General features: G+C 38.4%; 1 protein-coding gene across 10 annotated transcripts in view; it reads right to left on the bottom strand.

Annotated features, from left to right (window-relative positions):
- PHF21A (PHD finger protein 21A) overlaps window positions 1-22435 on the bottom strand; it is a 136836-nt gene that overhangs the window by 75998 nt on the left and 38403 nt on the right. For 6 of the 10 annotated variants that reach the window (XM_035327344.1, XM_035327348.1, XM_035327340.1 and 3 more), the window contains exons 4-5: window positions 19634-19666; window positions 17425-17511 (exon numbers count right to left, since the gene is read on the bottom strand). In XM_035327344.1, coding sequence (XP_035183235.1) covers window positions 17425-17511; window positions 19634-19666 — 120 coding nt within the window. The remainder of the gene's footprint in view (window positions 1-17424; window positions 17512-19633; window positions 19667-22435) is intronic. The other 4 variants (XM_035327350.1, XM_035327346.1, XM_035327349.1 and 1 more) reach the window with 1 other exon arrangement.

The following is a 22435-nucleotide window of genomic DNA, read 5'->3' as shown; positions in this document are numbered from 1 at the left end:
CAAGATCACTGCAAACAAAAGCAGGTGTGGAAATTTTTTTTTTTTTTAATAATTGGGCAGTAGGGATGAAGATTCCCAAAGGGGATTCATTGTGGTCTGGTTTTCTATTATCCATGAATAACTTTATTCAAAACTAAAGATTAATGCGTAAAAAAGGCAGATTTCAAAGCCACTTGGTTATTTTCTACTTGACCCTAGTTTACATGACCCGCACCCAAACGCTCAGAACTTGCAACAGAAACTCTCAGACAACATTTAAAAGTTCTGACTCAGATCAATTCAATTTGAAGTTTGCTAAACCAAAAATAATAAGGTCTTAGAATTCAGGTTGCGCTCTGCTATCAAACAGACCGCAAAAGTTTTTCAGCTCTGTTCTTTGTGTGCACAGCCTAAGTTGTATGAATTTGGTTCTTCAAAGAAAACTCACAAGAACCATTAGACTATTTCTTTGTGTTTCATCTTCATACTTCTTGCATTAGGTTATGCTGAAAATAGCATCAACGGTGACAAAATTGAAAGCTCTTACAGAAATTTTCCATGTGCAACTGTAACAACCTCCATCCTCTATACTTAAATCCCAGTCATTCAGGGCTCCTGTTACATTTGGTGTGTTACATTTACTTCACGCGCAGGGCTACTGCATGGATTAGCTGTTCCAAGGGAAAAGCAAGACAGTCTTCCTTCCTTTCCAGGATCTGTAAGTACGTTTACCAAAACTGCACTCCTGAAAGAGGACACTACCAAACCACAGATGGCTCAAAGCTGTGGTTTCACAGCTGTTTAGTGCTGAATAAATTCAGGCAGCTGTCAAATGAAAGCTGTTTCACCCTTCCTGTGTTTCAGCCCTTTCTTTCCACCACTTCCCTTACGCCAGCGGCAGCGTTCATTCAACTGCACGCACACCAAGTGGATCGTGCCCAAAAAGCAAAATGGATCATGCCCAAAAACTAGCACATCTGAGAGTTAGCCTTCAGTCAGATAATCAGTTGAGTCCTCACACAGCACAGCAACAGGAACATTAATTCTGGCACAAGAGAGGGGCAGGAACAAACAGAGCAGAGGTCAGGTCGTTACTTTTAGCAGCAGTCTGAATTTGGTGTTTAATCACAGCGACCATATAATCACAAACTATGAAAACACAAGGTACAGGACCCTAAGCCAGTTTGGCCTCTAAAACATGGTGAATTTCTTGCCTCCGAAACACAGAAAGGTTCCAGAGAAACACAAAAATGAAGAAGAGCAACCTGACCTCCCTCACTCCTGCGCAGTGCCTCAGTAGCTCCAGATAATGATGCTATGAAGTGTTATCATCAGCCCAACCACAGGATGTTCCTACCTAGATATCTCTCCAGCAGCCTGCTTACAGTCTTTTAAGGACCATTAGGAAAAGACAAAACAGCAGCTTTTAAAAAGCAGGTTTCGAGGTTATTTATAGTACAAGATGAGCATTTGTTAAAAAAAAAAAAAAAAAAAAAAAAAAAAAAAAAAAGGCAGTTACAGTTACTTCTCTAGTCTGGGTTATCATAGGCCTGGAGAAAAAATAAAAGCACCAAAGCTTCTTACAGAAATATTTATCTTTTATAATGGGCAAAATAGTCAACATGAGATTAACTCATTCTATAAAATATATGCCACAAAATAATTTATTAAATGATTTATTGAAAGAAATTCAGCCCTACAAAATAAGAGTTCAAAACAACCTGTAGTGTTTAAGACAGCCAAGGTAACAGAATGCACAGGGGAATAAAGATACTTACTTATCACCACGACTCTTGCTGTCTGTTTTTCCCCACTTGTCTTCTATAGAACTTAACTTGTCCCATTACCAAAGCACCATCAATGCAAACATTAAATTACTTAAGGCCTAATAACAAGCAATTTTATTTCTTATTGCAATATGTTAGAGATCTATTGTCTTTGCTGCTTTCCAAGCACAGACGTAAGAAGTTGCACATTTGAAGACCAGGCCTGCGTTTTGGACGTTACGTGACTGAAAACCACCGGTTCCAACAGAACAGGCCCAAGCTGAGCCAGCATCTCAGAGGGTGCACCCCACTCCTTCCTCTGTGGTTTCTCCTCTTTGGGGACCCTCCAGCAACGACATGTGGGCTGCAAGAAGGGCTTCACCTCCAGGAAAGGGGGGTAGTCCAAGCAGGAATGAGGTGTAGTAACACACATGGTGCAGCTCAGCGGCTTTCCTTAAAGGCAGGTGCAAACGAGGTAACAGATGCTGGGAAACATTGAGCAAATCCAGCTGAGATGAGCAGCCGGGACTGTGACTGTCTTGAAGAGGTTAAAGTACTTCTGGGTGCAACAGCTCTTCCAGTCTGAATTCACGCACCAAAGGCAAATTTCTCTCTTGGCATCAACAAGCACCTGATGTCCTGACTTGTTCAATACGGGAGAGCAAGCTGCAGTCAGAGGTATGAGCGCTGCCTTCCCCCCATCCAGCAAGGCAAAGTCCATCCAAGAAGGGGCCAAACTCTTATTAAGTCTTTAAACACCAGCACACATACCCCATATCCATACCTACTGGTAAAAGAAAATACCCCAGTACCACAACATCAATCTTGGTTTAAGCGTCCCCCTCAGAACTGGCTACAGATAGAGCTTTTCCCCTGGGGCTTCCTCAGTTACTTCTGGTTCAAAGACACACGCCTCTCCCTGGTCTGGTCAAAGTTAATTGTGTTCATCTTTCAGCCTGACATGGCAGTAATTATCTTGAGTCTTACTGAAGAGTTTGTCAAGTTAGTGCAAGATTTTTACAGCACCTAGCATTTCCGCCTGGCCTTAGAATTTGCCACTGCTATTAGACACTCTTAGAGGAAAATTCAACTTTAATATTTTGGAAATTAGTTATATAAATTTCTATAATAGTCAGAGAAGGTGGCAAAAGGGCTCTTTTTTCACAGATGGACCGACTACCCCACCAAGTCCAAGAGAGCGCAGATGTCACTCTCTCCTGTGGGTTGTAGAAACAGCTGTAAATATATATATATATACTCCCCATCCCTTGCACACCTCAGATTGGGGTCAAATTCCAGTCCACAACACATTTCTCCTCTCATGCAGAAATTTGTGAGAGATAATGTCATCAATTAGTCAAACCTTGTCTTTTCTAAAAACAGACTTCAGCTCAGGAGGTCTCCGAATATTTAATAGGGTGTGAGATGTGTAACTAAACACAGAGAAGCCCTGAGTACCAGAAGTGGTAAAAATGAACTTTTTGTCTCAGCATTTTCTAGTCTTAATCAGCATATTGCATGAGCAGATCATTAATATTTTAAAGTCAAATAAAGGATGTAATGAAATTTTGGAGACATCTGACCCACTATAATATTTTTGAAAGCTAAGACTCAAAACGACTGTATGTGTGTTGGTTAAGTGGGTCTCTTGCTAGCTAAGGAGAGGTCAGAAGGGAAGCTAACTATTTGCTAAGTGCCATAATTCATTTTCTGTTTAAAAACACGTTCCTGAAAAGAGAAATTGCATGCACATTTAAAGCTAGCCAAACAGCCGGCTTTTAAAAGATATAAACTATGAAGGTAAAGGAGAAGATCCTATCACCTGCAAGGCTTCAAAAACCATAGAATGGCTTTGGATTGGAAAAGGCCTTAAAGATCATCTAGACCCTCCACCATCACCACCCCGCCATGGGCAGGGACACCTTCACCCAGACCAGGTTGCCCAAAGCCCCGTCCAACCTGGCCTTGAGCACCTCCAGGGATGGAGCCTCCACAGTTTTTCTGGGCAACCTGTTCCTGTGCCTCACCACCCTTTGAGAGAAGAATTTATTCCAAATATCTCATCTAAATCTACCTTCTTTTAGTTTAAAGCCATTACTCGTTGCCCTATCACTACACTCTCTGTCAAAGAGTCCCTCCCCAGGTTTCCCGTAGGCCCCCTTTAGGCACTGTAAGGCCACTATAACATCTCCCCAGAGCCTTCTCATCTCCAGGCTGACCAACCCCAGCTCCCTCAGCCTGTCTTCACAAAAGAGGTGCTCCAGCTCTCTGATCATCCTCACGGCCCTTCCTCCAAGCTCCCCTGAACAGGTCCATGGCCTCCTTATGTTGGGGCCCCAGAGCTGAATGCAGCACTCTAAGCGAGGTTCCAGGAGATCACAGTAGATGGGGAGAATCACCTCCTTCGACCTGCTGGTCATGCTTCTTTTGATGCAGCCCAGGATACAGCTGGCTTTTCAGGGAAAATTGCAAGCTCATGTTGAGGGTGTTGGCTGATGAGAAACTCAAATCCTTCTCCTCAGGGCTGCTCCTCACCCATTCTCTGCCCAGCCTGTATTTGTGCTTGGGATTGCCTCAGCTCATGTGCAGGACCTTGCACTGGGCCTTGTAGAACTTCAGCAGGTTCATAGTGACCCACCTCTCAAGGTCCCTCTGGATGGCATCCCTTACCTCCAATGTGTCAACCACACCACACAGCTTGGTGTCGTCGGCAAACTTGCTGAGGGTGGACTCAGTCCCCCTGTCCATGTCACCAAAGATGTGAAATAGTGCTGTTCCCAATACCAACCCTTGAGGAGTACCACTCATCACTGGTCTCCAACTCGACATTAAGCTGCTGATTGCAACTCTTCGAATGAGACCATCCAGCCCATTCCTTATGCAAAGAGTCCATTCATCAAACCCACGTCTCTCCAATTGAGAGACAAGGAAGTTGTACAGGACAGCATGAAAGGGTTTGTACAAATCCAAGTAGACATTAGCTGTTCTTCCCTTATCCACCAATACTGTAACCCCATTGTAAGAGGCAACCAAAATTTGTCAGACATGACTTGCCCTTTGTGAACATGTGCTAGTTTCCCCAGTCACCTCTGTCTTCCACATGTCTTAGCATAGCTTCCAGCAGGAACTGCTCCATGGTTTTGCCAGGCACCAAGGAGTCACTAGCTTGTAGTTGCCCAGATCTTCCTTCTTTCTCTTTTTAAAAATGGGGGTTATGTTCCCTCTTTTCCAGTCAGCCAAAACTTCACCATACTGCCACAACTTCTCAAATGCAGTGGACAGTGGTTTAGCAACTTCATCTGCCAGCTCCTTCAGGACTGTCAGATACATCTCATCAGGTCCTATGGACTTGTGCACCTTCAGGTTCCTGTGATGGTCTGAAACCTGATCTACAGTGGGTGGTTCTTCATTCTCCCAGTCCTTGCCTTTGCCTTCCATGACTCTGGCAGTGTGGCTAGAGTGCTTTTTGGTGAAGACTGAGGCAAAAGTCGATTGGTGATTTTCATTCAAGCAACTTTTGAATAACTTGGTACCCACAAAACTATTCTGAGAAGAAATACATCAAGTGTAATTCCATGTACCCGAGTAGGATTGATATAACACCTATTAGGAAATTATGGAGTAAGAAGCATTTACATCACTTAATACAAAAGAAAAGTGAGGGCAAGACTACTTACCCTTTACCTTCTAAAAAGGCTACATTACGTAACTTCCACTATACATTAGTGCCAATGCTTGGAGATCGTGCCTGATTATCTTAGCAGAGCTACAAGTCTAATAAATATTAACTCTTGTTCTGAAGGAATTACAGTTTTGAAATGGCATTTATCCTCAAAAGAAGAAACCAGAATAAAACCAGTGCAATATTTCAAGTTTTAAACTCTTTTTGAACATGAGGACAATAACTTTTTCTTACCATTCAAATACAAAAAGCCATGTGTTATACGAGGAGTTAAACCTAGCACTGCCACACTATAGTCCATGTGATGTTAGCACAGAAAAATAAGCAGATACAATCTATTAGTGTCCTACATAGTGCCACATCCCAGCTGCTATTGTCCACGCTCTCCTCAGAGAAATTAAGTTTTAGGGATACTGAAGCTGACATTTATATCACCACAATGTATCTTCCTAATGCAAAAGATAAAAGCAGCACATTTGGATTTATTACCAAAAAAAAACCTCCAAAAACACAACATCTATAAGCTGTGGTTTTGCCTGGTTTATCTAGGAAAAAATGCATTGTAAAGCATCAGTACATTAAACCCAGCTAGTATAGCTGTTTCTAAAACTATTTGGCTATTTATTTCCTCTTTTATGTACTCCAGTTTTATGACTGACATTACGTCTAGCAATTTTTGGTGACATCAGAAAAATACTCTGCTAGTGGATCTGTCCAGCTCACAAGCCAGGTTGCCTGACACCCTCCTGCCTGTCTGCAGTGGGGGCGTCATCTTGACATCTTGCAGTGCCGACATCTTTGCATTCCAGGTGTCGATTTCAATGGGTTCATGAAGAGTTTTTTCTCCACAGTTCTCAGTATGAGTGGATTTAAAGGCTTTCCAATTACAAAACTAGGGAGAATACTGGAGACTTGGCTGACAATTAAAGTGGCTTCATATTTTAATTGGACCCTAGCCATAGGATTCCTTGGATTTTAAGATCAGAATTGACACTCACTGAGGGGCCTGACCCAATGCTCCTGTTAACAGGAGGTGCCTGTAGCTCTAAACTCCAGGTGTAGAGAATATTCAAGTAGCTGAAGTGATAGACAAATTCATAACAGCTCCTAAAGACACTTCATATCATGACTAAACAGCCTCTCATAAAGACCTTTCCATTAATGGATCAAAATTCAATTTGTAGTATCTGTATTTCTCATCAAACAGTATTTTTTTGGCTCAAAAATTAAGACCTTTGCAGAAAATTCATTCTTGACTGTTGAAATTATGTCAGACAAAAGCTACGCAACTACTGAAATACATTTAAAAGTAATTTGGGAGAAATTATCAAGTCTCTCACCAGTTTTCCATAAAGAAAATCATTATAAACTCCAAATCTGTTTTGTAATAGTTATGTCTAAGTGAATATTTAAAGGAAATTAACATACACTACATTACAGTTAAAGACAAAATCTTTCAAATCATTTTTGTCTGTATCTATAAATATAAATTAGTCTCATTTGCTTCTGAAAAAGCAGCCTAATATCTGATTAAAAGGGATCTTCTCCACTACGTACTATTATTTTGTGCACCTACATCCTTTATACAATAACTCTTGAAGTTCCTAAGGCTGTTATACGTAGACCTACAACCCATGACAAATTTGGACAGGTATGCAAGCAACAAGATAGAAGTTCAAAAGGAGGAAATCATTTTCAGTTCTCTAAAGAATAGTATAAGTTGTGAGGGCATTTAAAAATAAAATGGGAACATGCTGTAACCACCTGCTTGACACTTACAGGATACACAGCTTCCCTGCAGAGGGTCATTTTCTACCTAGCATGTTAAATCACCAGCCCTGGTTTAGTAGCCAAAGAAATCTTAATGTTTAGACAGAGCAAGATTTCACTTTTCATCCATTTCAAGTGGACAATTTCCATGTACTAGAGCGTCCCAACAAGTCATTTCTGTAGAGTCTTGCCATATGGAGGAAATGTCTATCAAACCTGCCTTCAAAAGCAGGATTCCTGCACATTATAGAAGACAGTATATTGAGAAAGAAGTTATTTGTATGGCAGACAGAACTGAATCTTAGTCAGGAAACCATCCTCATCTAAAAAAATAAAAATAATAAAGAAACCAAAAAGCTTCTTCTGTTCTCAAGTTTCAGAGAACATAGTAGCTTTAAGCCACACAACTTTAACTGCCCAGCAGATAGATGTTAGGAGCTTAGCATGCTGAGCTTCTGTAAAACTGCTTCCCCCATTGACTTACTCTGAGAATGGGACTGTTTCTGTTTCTTAGGATATATGACAAAATTTACGAGTTGGAGAATTCACGAATACAGTTTTGTGCAAGCCAATCACAAAGACATTTGTCACTAGCCCCAAGGTGTACATGGAGCCTTTGAGGTTAGAAAGCTGCTGACACAATAATCAGGCACTTCCACGCTGCCTAGGGCTGGACGCAACTCTAAAGGACAAAGCATTGCTCTGAAAAGCTGCCATACTAGAATGAAATGAAGCAACTTATAGAGTGCATGGATATGGAGCAAAAACTACACAGGGCCAAAGACTGCCAAGTATTCGTACTTTCAGAATCTATAATAAAAGGATAGCCACTCGTTCTGCAGGATATTAAGCAACTCTAAAACATATTTCTTAAGCATTCACATCACATATATAGAGGAAAAATAAGGTAAATACGTTCAGCCTTCTATAAACAGCACAACATACCTGTCCTTCTCTTAGCAAACACCATCACTAAGGTTTCACTTATCGGTTAAGGAGAAAGCTGGCTCATGCCTCCTTGCTACATAGGGCAGCCCAGATCTAACTCTTTTAAATACCAGTGTCCATTTACTATGACTCACTGTCAACATTTTGCCAATGACATCTTGAGAAAGAAGAAAAAAAAATCACAACTACTTAACTGTTTCTAACTCACCTCACAAGAGGAAGTGCTCATGACAACTCAGGTGCCTTCTCATGTCCGTTAGAAGAAGATATTTAGAATTTCTCACTATTAAAAAAATACAGAATAAGAATTCCTCTCCATAAAATAGATCAAATAAATGTTATAGGGAAAACAGATAATAAACTCATAGACTCTATCTGAAGTTTAATCTTCCTACACATTTTCTACAATCTGCAAGTGATGGGTGGGCCCTAGCAAAGGCAACACAGAACAGGAAGAATTAGGTTCCCTTGCCTATATTGCCTTCTGGGAAGTTCCTTCTGCCTCACACTATTGATCCTAATGGCAACAATACAAAACCTGAACGTGAGCCCAGAGGTAAGCATCTTTCTCTACTTCCTGACACAACTTAATTATAATAATTCAAACTTAACTCCATAAAAATTTCCACCAAAGTTCTATACTTGCCACTACCTAAAACTTACCCACTTTGTTTCCAAAGGTAGCAAAGGTTGAGAAAGACAATGCAGCTTGCACACCAACACCAGTTTTTACTGACTTAGTAGGAAGGAGGAAAAAAAAAGTCTCAAAGAATAACAGACCTAATTAAAACAGAAAGAAAAAACATACCAAGAAAACCTACACGATACCTGGCCTCCAGCATCTGCCTCCTCTAACAGAGGAGCTCCCAGCCAGGTGCCTCTGCTGGCTAGCTACTGCAACACACCAGCAGGGAAAGGTTGCTCTAAACAAATCACACACTGCCTGAAGTTTCTAGAAGTCAGAGTATCTTAAAAATCAACCCAGAAATGAGTGTAATACCAAAAAAAAAATTGACTTCATGTAACACTGAAAATACTAGAATTCACCTTGACTTAACCCACCTTTGAAGAAAGTAAAATACCTTCATTATTTTATGGAGAGAAATACCTACAGGTTGGTAATTTCACTGAATGCTGATGTTTCCTGAGAATGAAGACGGCATTCTGTTCCTACAGCAGTGTCAATAGAGGAAAGAAAGCATATAGATTTACTGAAACCCTAAAAGCATTTTTATCCTTCTGTCCTTAAGTCCATTCTATCTTTAAACCCTTTGAGGCCCAATCTTACTACAGCCTCCGTGATAAAATAAGAAACGTATACTGACTACACCACTAAGGGCAGGTAACATTTATTCAAATTGAAAACCAAACCCTAAAAATAAACATTTACAAAAATTTCACATGCACTTGGCCCTCTCGCTCTTCCTTCATATACACCTTTGTCTCCAAATCACTTTCAGAAAGGCGCAACTCCTCTTTATTTGTCCAGTGTCCATCAACAAACTTCTGGTACACCTATAAAATGCCACTGCGATTAAAAGAAACCAGTTCCAAACATTGTGCAACACATCACATTCATTTCAGTCCTTTTCACAAATAAGCACGGGGAGCTGAACTCAATGCTTCAACAATGCAGGTTGTAATGCGTAACTGATATGTTGGGAAACACTGCCTAAGGCTAACTGTTCTTGTCAGTTTTATCCTTGGCGTAGTAGCATTAAGTTTTTTGCTAATAAAAATATTTTAGTCTATAGCTGTACTATACTCATTGTGCAAGAAAAAAAAATCAGTTTCAGGAAGTGGCTTCTTTTGATATCAACTAACTTAGCTGAGAAAAAAACAGCAAAGGAAAGCTTTTGCATCATTTCTAAGCATGAGACACATTGTCTTTCTCTCTTCCAAAATTCAGCCCAGTTCACAAAAGAGACTGGGACCAAACTGAAACAGGAGCTAAAGATCCATAAGGCTTTTGAAAAGCAGATCCCTGGATCTGATTCTCCTTATAGCACTGATACACTTGGAATAAGTCAAAATATTGTTCCTTCAGCCGTGAGGTCATTCTGCTAAGGTAAGGAGAACAGAGCACAGCAAGTGAAATCCACAGGTCCTAACAGCTGGCCTAGCAAGTTATGCTGCCTATTTAAAAGTAAATCCAATTATTTTCCCAGATCAACACACTCAAGTGATTTATCGTACTCTTCAATGATGGAAGGCATTAGTGTGGGAATTAAGAGAACACAGGTTTATTTCCAGCTTTATGGCTGACCCACATATTAATACTTTTCCCGTCTTTCATTTTTCTCCCATTTTTTCCTAAACAAGATTGATGTTTAAACATTTACAGTGGAATCTAAAATGTGAGTGCTGCTCATCTGGACACACTCAAGTACCTTCATTTGCACTAACTTCAGTGCAAACAGCAAAGCTGCCCCCGTAGGGTAGGCCACCTCTCTAGACAGGCTTGTGCAATAGATGCAAGGCACGACTTCAACTATCATCAAACATTCCCATAAAAACAAAAAATTATCTTGAGCCAAGGGTTCCCACAAAAGGGATGTCACAAAAGGGATGTACCCTAGCACAGTGAGATTTTGATTTCAATTGGAAAAAAAAAATCTAGTACAGCAATATTATCTCCCAATTTCCATTTCTAAATTGTGCTTTTAGCTTCACAGAACAGGTTAATCTGTTCTCTTATAAAAATTCATTAGTGAATTTAATCCCTTTTCCCAGCTCCCAAATAAGACACCTTAAACGGTGCTAAATAAAACATCCTAAATCCCCGTCATCACAATCTGATATTTCTCCCACCTTTCCTCCAAGTATGAAAGGGAATGGTGGTAGGCTTTGAAATAACTACTGCCATGTGAGGTTACCCAGCAAGTCAAAACATGCAGGAGCAACTAATAACCAACTCTTGGCATCAATAGGGGATTTTCAAGGAAATCCTATAGTTTAACTGCCCATTTTCTATCTACAAGGTTGCTTTTCAAACAGAGCAGGCTATTTTGGAGATACGAGTCAAGGCACATGAAGATTAAAGTTGCATCCAGCTAGGCTCCATTCAAAAAGTTCTCCAGCTGCCTCCAAATCTGGCTTAAATACTGTATGAATTCAAAAATCAAAAGTTGAGCCAGACAGTCATTGCTAAAAGAGGAGTAGCAGGAAGAAGGTGCGGATGTCTTTTTTTGTTTTATTTTTATGGCATAAAAAATAGTCATTTGTGTTTCCCAAATAAAGTTACTCCAGTGCTTATGTATATTAGATATGCAAAAATGAACTTCACAAACCAACAGTAAGAAATCTAGATGGAGTTATTTTAAGAGGAGAATGGGAAATCCAAGTTTAGATGCAAGTATGGGTTTAATCAAGATTTAGCATTACAAAAGGTTTGAGAAAACTTAGCAATATTTCTGTCATCATATGCAAATGACTAACATCAATTTTGCAAAAAGAGTTTGGGGCAAAAGATGCAGCAGGGAGAGATGCGTGCACTTTGCCTATCTAAAAGTCATCTGTACAACATTCAAAATTTGTTTCAGCCAGTACATCTTGAGAATATGGAAGATGACGACTTAATGAGAAGTCATTATATTCACATTTTCACACAATATTTGTATGCAAATTAAATAAACGTCAACGATTAAAATAGTAAGCTCACACAGATCTCTCAAACATTCACCTTCTGAACAGGTGCTGTTCACACTGATCAGAGGGTGCAAAACATTCTTATGATTCACAGAGGCAGTCAACCGGACGTAAGGAGGAGTTACTTTTTGATAGGGAAAACTGAGTGACTACATCAAATTATCGAAGAAACAACCTACAAATTGTCAGTTCTGGGAGGGGACAAGGCTAAATGTATCACTACATTTCATTATTAAAAGCGAACTCTGCGAAGGCACAAAATGGTTTTTCATATATTTTAAGACTGCTTTATAAGCAGTTGGCATAGACGGATGCTATAGTTACATGGAAATTAGCATATCTATCATTTGTGCCATTTACTTAAAAAAGATAGGTGCTCAGTAATAGGTATAGCTCCAGATAAACAACTGGAACTGAAAATAAGCCTCACCTGCTTCAAGTTATTAGTTCATACACATTCAGATGGCATATTTGCACACCGCCTCCATTACTGACAGAATAACTGGCATTTTAATGTGCCCTTGATGGAGCTTAGGGAAAGGAAGGATTAGAAACTCCAGACAAAACTGACAGAAGTGAGTGACTTCATTATTTATTTCTGTATTTTGAATACTAAAATTCTCATGGACTTCAATGGGTATACCTAAAATATACAGGCATATCTTGCCTACCTTTTTATGAACAATACAGATGCATTTTTAAGTGCTCTTTCCTCCCTGTTAAGTGTACCTGCTTCCCTCCTGCTCTCGAGCCTTCCTGCACAAACTCACATTCCTCTCACCGAGGCACAGCATTTCATGCTTACAGAATATGACAGAACATGTTTTGGGTACAACTTGCTGATAATGTGTTCAAAAGGGCTCCATGAAAAATCACCTTTACTATAGATGACAAGCATGCAAGAAGAGCAGACTCACAGGAGGCATTTATGCATATTGCCAATCTTTTTATTACTCAGTCATAGTACCTGGAATAAATATAGCAACATTAATCCCATTCCTGACAGTTTTTGAAGACTTTACAAGTTTCCTCAACCAGTTTAAACTTTAAATATTTACACTTATTCAACCATTAAAAAAACATGGTTAAATTACACTACCTTTCTTAAAATCCCCCTCCAAAACCTCCTTTCCCATTGCTTGTTATTTACTGGCAAGGTTAAAAGGAATCTTATCCTAAACATGCAGGATTTGGTATAATCTTAACTACCCCAATTTGCTGTGAGCTTTAAATACAAGCAAAAGTCAGTAGATTTGCCTATTCACAATGTCGAATTGATAATGAGATAATCTTGCTTTTCCAATGTGTGTTCTACCTGGTGATATTCTACAGTTTCAACTAGTCTCCACAGTAAAAAATGTTACCTCTGCCTCCCCCCCCCCCCAAAAAATAAATACACAAATATTCCTGCGCTAACAACTATTTTTTAGTAGTTTTTCATGTGTGTACACAGTTCTTTCAAATCAAAGGAACAAAAGGTATCCACTTTATTCTTTCCACGTCAGAGCAAATGCATTGGAATACAAGTCTAGCTTTCACAAGACCGTTTTCTTGAAGATTAAATGAATTTCATTGCAACTTAACTACAACAACAGACATTTCCAATTTACTTCCAAATACAGAGAAAACAATGTGTTATTTCTTTAGTAATATAGTAAAAGGGTGATGGTGATAGGCATAAGATCAAAAGATGCTATTCCTGTAAGCTTTCTTCCACATTTAAGACAGAATGTTTCTACAACTTTTCCAAGAAATCGTGATAAGCACAGATGTAGAAGTTGCTCCATATTTGACATGATATTGCTAAAAAGCGTGTTTGCTTTTGCTGCCCACTTTTTCCTTTACGTTTTTTCAGTCGTATAAACATGACCTCTTCCTTGTCACTGGAATAAAGTACTGCTATGATACACACCAAGTGATGATGATACATCTGAAAGAGCATATTATCATTTTTAATTAACTATGCAAGGAGAAAAGCAGGAAAAAGGTGTTACTTAAAGATGAACAAGGAATGTAACCTTATATTAGCCCTACTCTACTGCAATTTTTCACAGGTGTCACTGATAATAATCCAACCCCAACTCAAAAAAAAAAAAAAGAGTACATGAAAGAGTACATGTTGCTAAACATCCTCCTGGAAAGACTCATGGACAAGTTCTTTGTTTTTACTGTAAATAATATATTTAACCGAAATAAAAACTGAACGGATACATGTAATCATGGGTAAATTTCTAGAAAACAATGCCAGGAGAAGACACTATTCAAGAATACATGGAATGGAAGAGTGCTGAAGACGGTATTACTTTCTTATAAACATGCAAAACCAACATTGTTTTAAAAAAGCATAATAAAAAAACAAAGCTACACAGCAACATAATTCATATTTAAATCCCAAGTTTAGATTTCACAAATAAAATCACAGTTAGAACTTCTGCAAAAAAGTTACTCCTGAATTTTTATTAAAATAGACAAGTAGGGGTAGGTTGGGAGGGCAGAGGTTGGGGTGGAATCTGAATATCAGTTTTAAAAGAAACACAATTGGGATTTCCAAACTGTAACTCTGACATTTATAGCTGAGGAACAAGACTGTTAAACTGAATTCACCTTTCCGCCCCGAGAATGGAAAAGTGAGGTAAACCCAGTTTAGAGCTCTGTAATAACAACAAAGAGACCAGCAGAGGAAAATAATTGTCTGAAGGATTCACGTGTACTGCTCTCTAAATGCAAATTATGTTCAAGTAAGTTTTTCTCTTTTTGAAGTTTCCTCCATATGATAACACAATCAGCATACACCACTCCGTCATCTTTCAGGTGAAACGAATCAAAGCATTTATTTTCACCACCTTCAAATTTTCAAAACCCCTATAAGTGTATGACATACCTCGTGCTGTAACAGTTTAACCCTGCATCAGCTAACAAATTTCTTTAGGTTTAAGCCTACACACAGCATTAGCCTATTTGCTTTCTCTTTGTACTTTGCCAGATCTCTCCAATTTCACAAACTTCTGAACAGAGCTGTCATTATTAATTCTCAGCAAGAAACCCAAGCCACTATGAATCATTGCAGTGACTGGCACCAAGTGTCGGCACTACTCTCACAATGCTGCAGAAATTGAGAGAAATCCTAAAGCAACTAAAAGCCTTTAGCTAAGCTACCACTGAGTCGGTTCTTGCACTGTAAGTCTTCATGCAACTTTATTAAATGAGAGAGCAAAGAAAAAGGGTACATTAAGCTCGTATAACATCTCAGAAGCCAGAAATATTTCAGCATTCTGCTTTTGTAACATCAGGGTATCAGCTCCACTCCACAGTCTCAGAGTAGGGATATCACTCAGGCTGGAGCTTTAATATTTCACATTTCATTAAAAGCTGATAAAATAGTGACAATAATGCCTCCCATAACTGTCCACAGTGCAAGCGTTAGGCCCTCAGAGTTTATTCATTGGACATTAAACATCAAGACTACTTACTTGGCTCTAAACAAAATTACAGAAAACAGACATCGTACTTCCCTTCTTCCTCAAGAAACGCACTAGACAGTACCAAGAATTTATTTACTATACTAAATTGCACATCTCCCCACCCTGTGTGAAAATTGAATTGTTGGATAATATTCTCCCCATAAAACAATTGATAATGATTATTTTTCCCAAAATAAGAAGTAACAGCAGAAGGCTTTGTTATAGTCTCTGTAAAGCTGCTTAACTCTGCATTGCCAAGCCACAGCTGTCTATACAACAGATTCCTACAATTAAGAGGGAGTAAGCATTTCTCTGCATTAGGAAGTTTTTGTTGTTTTTTCCCTCCCTCCCTCATTCTCCTTCTAGAACTCATTTACCACAATCACTGCATTTTAGCACCCATGCTACTTTAACAACACTGTTTTCTGGGACACTGGCAGCTCTGTGGTCTAATGGTAAATTAATGAAATGAAATCAAGTATTTAAACTTCAACAGTGAGAGAAGGTTACTGTCCTATTGATAGCCAAAACTATAAAAATACAAAGACTGAAACCAAACCGTGACTTCATATTTACTGTATTCTCTGTGTGGTGGAAGTAAAATGAGAAACTTATTTTCAACCTTTTGGAAACATAGCCCATGTTAATCCCCATGAACAACTGTGCTTCAGCGCTCTGAGCTGTAACTTTCAGCTGTGTACAAGGAGGATACAGCTGTGGATTTTTTTTAAGAAATGGATGATTTAAAGCAGTGTATACACTAACATGCATTTCATAATGTAACTTAAAAGTTATCAGTTTAAAAAGTTATCAGTTTAAAAGTTACAACAAGATATTTTCTTATCTTCCACTCACTATCGCACTGCCTACCCCTGCTGATCATGTGAACTGGTAGTCAATATAATTTGCTTTGTGGCATCAAGGCAAGCTAATTTTGAAATTATCATGGGCCTCCAGAGCTTACCAGAGAATTCTGAAGCTTCTTGCTGTGAGACACAGCCACATGCAGAGGCTCATGCTGGTTTTAGAGAATAAATCATCTTCAAGAGAGACATGCCATCACAACAGCAAAACCTCAGTTTTTGCTGAATTAGTATTCTCATTAAAAAATCATTTTCTTTATTATCCTTACATGTTCTTTACTAGACTCATTGTTCCACTACTAAAACATACTATAATTTTTAGTAAACAAAATTTCTAGATAAATGTTAATCACTGTCTATTCCTTTTCTTAGGAAAGGCAGTTGTTTCAGTCTGGGAAAAGGTAATTCTCAGAGCAGATACAGATAATAAGTGATGAATGGAGGTATCTAGATACGACACTGATGTGTAACTATATCCTTACCTATGCACACATTTCAAAATGTTCCCCATCTTCAAAAGGTGTAAGCTCCTGACCCTAGGAACCAACCTAATTTGGTTCCGTTATTGACCCAACAGCAACACAATCAGCGATTTCTAAGTTTTTCAGGGTTCCTGTGTACGAAGTTTTGTGTTTTGTTAAAAAACACAAATGAGAACAAGTTTTCAGAGGTTTCAGGTATCTCTGCTATTTTTCTTCTAGTTACCCACAAGATGCATCATCCAGTTCCACAGTGTTTCTATAAAGCATTCAGTTATAATTATTACTAATACTTAAGACCTGTTGAAGAGAATTCCTACAAAATAGCAAATGTAAGACAATTGAAATGCAATTTATCGTGGTAAAAACAAGGAACAAGTCTCCAATTAATCTCTTAGGTATCTAAGCTAACATGTATTTAGTTGGGCTTGACACAAAGAAAAATTCCACCATACTCATTTAGAATTGCAGTCTGGACCAATGAAAACAGAACCTAAATATTTGCCTGAAGCAGGATGTTCTGGTTTAGAGTAAGTTTCAAAACAACAATAAAGGAAGTGACAAAATTATTTTCCCGGCTCCCTTAATACAAACCATTAGTTTCGATGCTAGGTAATTTGTTGTTATAGCTTCCACTGATTACAGTGCTTGCTTGTTTTAATACACTTGCAATAATTCATCCAATCTTTTGTTGAGAGAAATCAAATATAAATCCCAAAAGCCTGTTTGCCCATACTTATTTTTGCACTTAAAAAAAAATAGCAGCACTCTTGGAAGCTGGGAGAACATACATCTTTAGAAAAGGGTGTTAAAAATACATCTCCCTACCTGTTTCTCACTCAGAGCTGTGATTTTGGCTTGAAGTTCGTGAAGCTGTTTCTTCAAATCAGCATTCTGATTAGAAAGAAAAAATATCTGTGAGAAAGATATTCCATTTGTTAACATAGAGTAGTAGCAGGAAGGTGTTTTTTTTTTTTTTTTTTTCATATTATACTACAGATACAGCACCTCTGGATGTACAGCCAATAAAATTCAAGAGGCTCAACAAAGCCTTACTTAAGTCACTGAGCGCAAAAAACCATCAGAGGACCTTTCTAGCACTCAAAGAGAGACAACTCAGTTTGGAATTCAGATTTCATTGAACATCCATTAGTGCTCACCACAATATAAAGCACATTTATACATTCCATCAAGTTTACAAATTAAACAAGAAATGTTTGTCAATATATAATGCAATTGTATCATATTGAATGCAACAGTATGTCACCTAAAGCACACTCACCTATGCTACTCATGCAAAGATGTTATCACGCATTTGACTGTGTTGAACATCAGCAACCATATCTATTAAATCTTAACTGCCACACATGCCAAATGAAGGCTAACATATCTAAGTCTTCATTTCCATGTATTTTTATGCCTTAGACTATATTTAAGAGAATTACATCTGCCTTAGCACATCATTCATATCAGCACTTTGCTTACAATAGCACTTTAAGTTTAAGATTTAAAAGCAATAAACATCACTATAAAGATGCAGAGAGAACACAATTTTTACCAGGACTATTTCTTTTCTACTAAAAATAACATTTAAAAAAGATTTGCACTCAGTTTAAAGCCTGTGAAACTCTGAAGAAATGTGACAGGGAAGCAAACTTCTCTGCATTCCTCCCCCCCGCCTCCCCATGTATGTTGCAAATTCTTTACACTAGAGGATGCAAGTTTGTTGTGTTACATAGAAATATTAGAACATGAGACTAATATTGTTATAGGAACTTCATGTTCAAGACAACTTCCCATTTTTATATTCATCCACAATTTCAAAATGCGTAACAATCTCTACTCAGTTATCTCTGGATAGTTCTCTTCAATATAAACACAATCCTAGCAAAACCAGATATTGACCAGTCATCCTCCCTTTCTCTGGATTCTGGTTAATGCATTTTTTATCCCAGATTATTAAGAGCTTGGAAGCAAGGACCAGATTCATTCTTCCTGGCTTCATGAACTTTGCATGGCTTTTTGCAGCCCTGAGCTGTCTTTCAATGGCCACGAACAGAAAGCAAACTACTCTGCAGGCTAATCATTAGCAGACTAGCCCAGAAAGTAAGAGCAGCAGACCTTTCCCAAACCCCATGAGAATAAAGAAGTTCTAGCAAGTAGATTTTCCAATACTATCCTACTCCTCCCTCAACACTTCTGTCAGGGGTCTTTCTGTACTTGACAGTTACAAAAAGCTGTCTTCCCACTCCACTGAGATCAGAAAATACGTACGCAGAAAATTACAGCGCATTCAGCACTGTATGGGAATGGAAGGACCTGAAAGTAAACCTGAAGTGAGCTGGTTTTCTTTATCCCTGTACTCAACATTTCATGCTGGTTAGACTAATTCCACGTAACTCCCCATTCAGATAACTAGAGTGCTTAATTGCTGTGCAAGACAAACCAAGTCTCTTTACACTGTCATTAGGAAAGAGATGACTTCTGTTACCTGGACAAGGAGTCTAGTTATCCAACTTCAGTAGCTCTGCAACACCACAAGGCCTGGTATCCAGTCTTCAGACATCACAGTGCTGAAGTTGGATATCAAGACTGTATTCAACCTGAATATTCTATTCTTCATTTGGACAAAATTTCTTGCAAGGAGGATCCTCTCTCTTCTTTTATAATTCAGACAAGAAAAAAGCAAGTGGCAGCTTTTGTAAAGAAAAGCTTCCAGTAGAACCAGAAACTTACTTAACACTTGTACTGTACCATAGCCTGCAAGAGCCCCTTGATTTAAACTTCTAAGAATGAGACAAAAGGCTCCAAAAGTGTTGGTGAGATGTTTTTGTTTAGTTGATTTATCTGCAGGGATTTTTTGTTTTTCTTTTAAAAGAACAATCCAGTCACTGCTTAAAGACTTGCTCGTAATAGCTTATTTTTAAAAACTGTGTTAACATGGAAAAACATGATGATGAAATATCTAAAATTCCCATGCACTGTTATTCCCTGTATTTTTAAGGGTAAATAATACAATACAAAAATAAATAGTTACCTGCGGATCTTGCTTCATTTGGGCAACCAGTTTCTAGAAAGAAAGAGGTGCAAAGAGATAAAATTAAAATTTTCATTAAGGATCACACTGAACAGTTTAAAATTAAACATTTTCAGAGAACTTTGAAAAATACACATTTCATAGCATTCAATAGCTAGATATAATCCATGAGGAATTCAATATATATAATTTCCAAACCTATTCTTATTAATATAGTAAAACTATCACTCTAATCCACCACTTTTGTTCCCTCTCCTAAACAGTTCTTGAACAAGCGGTGCCTTTTTAGGACAATTTAAAGCAGCTGTTATCTAACAGCCATGTCTTCTTTAGAACTGCAGCCTCCTTTGCTTGCAGTCACAAGAAACACAAATCACAGAGAATCACTGAGTGCACAAAAGCTGTTTGTGCACTCAACCACAGAACATTTCAAGTACTAAGGGAACGCCTGTGTGTTGGCTTGGCTGGTACCACATGGAAGACCCATGTTCAGAAGTATCTCTGCCACTTTCCTCCCTCAGTCAGAGATTGAGATCATTGCAGAAGAGATGCCCTCCACATCCAAGGGAAAGCAGACAGATGGCTACCATTCACTATTCTTCCTCCTTCATTTCCTTCAGGCAGCTGCAGGAAGATGCTGCCTATTGATAAGCAGGAAAGTTATCAGGCTGTCACTAAGGAAAACTAGAGCCCACAATGAAGAGGCAGCAAACCACCACCACCCCCAAATTTCTTTTCTAGTTACAGCCAAGTCTCATCACATTACATTGTTCTTTGCATGTGACGAAAAAAATGGCAAAGACTGTACTTTCTTCTCCATTGACTCATCAAAATCAGGAAAAGGAGCGAGGAACAGAAAGACAGAACAAACAAGAAGCATGATTAATTTTACCTGCATTGATAGGGCTCAGAGAATTCACTCTGTCAATGATTTTTAAAAGTGTATTTCATTTCACATCCTAAAAGTGCCATTAATCAGAAAAAAACATAACAGGATTAAGTCTGAGCCAGACCACAGGTTTACCTGCTCTAACATCTTTCCAGTACTAGCCAATAGCAAACATGGCCATCAGTAGGAGTACTGCAAAAGTGCAGAGTGTCATCTCCCATCTTTTAGAAATTTAGATCTTGGATATCTTCAGAGATGGTATCGTAGGCTCAATAACTAGTAACGAAATTTTCTTCCATTAATCTGCCTTAATTACTTTTTGAACTCAAGAGAACACTCCAAATTCTGTAACATGTTCCAAAGTTAAACTGCACTACTAGGTAAAGGGACCTCCTTTTTCTTTTGAACCTGCCTCCTATTAACGTGTGCATGAGGGGCAAACAAAATTATGGAAAGCTATTCCTTCACGGTTTCTCTAGTCATCTTCTTCATACCATATTTTTTCCACATCTCATTCCTCATAAGTCATCTCTTTCAGATTCAAAGTCTCCTCACGCACAAGTCATTCCATTGCTTTGTTCACTCTTAGCATGCTTCCCTGTACTTTTCCAGTTCTTCTTCATCATTGGGAGAAAGAGGGATTAAAACTGCATGCAACATTCAAGCACTCAGTACCACAAGAACTGCTTGCTCAGTGCTAATTCAGTCTGCTCTTACAGATGCACGATGGACAGTTTTTCCCAGGCACATCTCTCGGCATTTATCTACATTGAATATTATTGTTTCATCATTCAGTATCATGGAATGTGGAGATGCTAAGTTAGCCTTGCGCTGACGTTCTTAGCTCACTTTTCCTTGGTGCTTTCTGCCACATCAGAGTCTGACAAAAAACAGATCTGTTTGTCTTGACACATACAAAGTTCTTGTACAGACTCAATCACAGGACAACATATTCAGTGGCTGTAAATTGTTCATAATGTATTGCTCAATTTATGCAGCATTTAATACAGCATCATCCAATCAAAAGAAAAATGTTTGCTAAAGTTAAGGTATCTTAAAATACTGTTCTTTTTGCTAATAAATGAAAAGAGAAAGGATGCTTTTGGTTCTTTCCACCCGTCAGCTAGAAGAGTCATCCATGAAGCCCAACCCTGCTGAGAGAATAGCTAAATAGAGGGCCTCTCACACCTCTTGTGATCAAAACTACAAAAAGCAGACTGTTCCAAATAACCTCAGTCAAGTCAACACAGCAACAGAATAGAACTCTGCTAGAGTTGGTGCATCTCTTCTCAGGACAAGCAATATAGCTTGACTATGAAAGATATTTTAATATCTAAATTGTACTCCAATATAGTAGGGGATCTGGTCAGACATCACTTATAGAGGAGCCTTCAATCATCAGAATGGAACAAAGAAGCATGCTGAACTTCATCACAGACACCTGTCCACCAGGTACAAAAGGAGGACAAAATATGACTGTATGAGTCTTAGCAAGCTTTTTTTTTTTAAAAAAAAAAAATAATAATAATAATAATAAAAAGTATTTGGAAAAAAAATAGGTCGATGATGACAAGTGAGACAATTGTCCAGAAATCCTGGGGCACTATCAAAAGAAAGGATATATTTCTAGTTGAAAGAATTAAAACGTAAAGATAAGGTAAGATAATGACAGCAAAGAATTGAAATGTATTCAGTATAACTCAACCATTTCATTTGAAGATTTTTTTTGTGCCAAAAATCAATTTACATTTCTATTGGTGGCCATTTGAGCAGCACAGCAGCAAGCACTTGTCCACAATTCTACAAGAGTTTACTGAAGCACCAAACATACTACTCTAAATGTTATTTTCCATTGTAAATACTTAGACTTGTTCTTAACCTTAGTAATTGGAACATACACCTTTCTTGAAGAA

Source organism: Oxyura jamaicensis, chromosome 5 (genome assembly GCF_011077185.1).
Source record: "Oxyura jamaicensis isolate SHBP4307 breed ruddy duck chromosome 5, BPBGC_Ojam_1.0, whole genome shotgun sequence".
NCBI classification, from domain to species: Eukaryota; Metazoa; Chordata; class Aves; order Anseriformes; family Anatidae; genus Oxyura; species Oxyura jamaicensis.
This window is presented reverse-complemented; position numbering and strand designations above follow the sequence as displayed.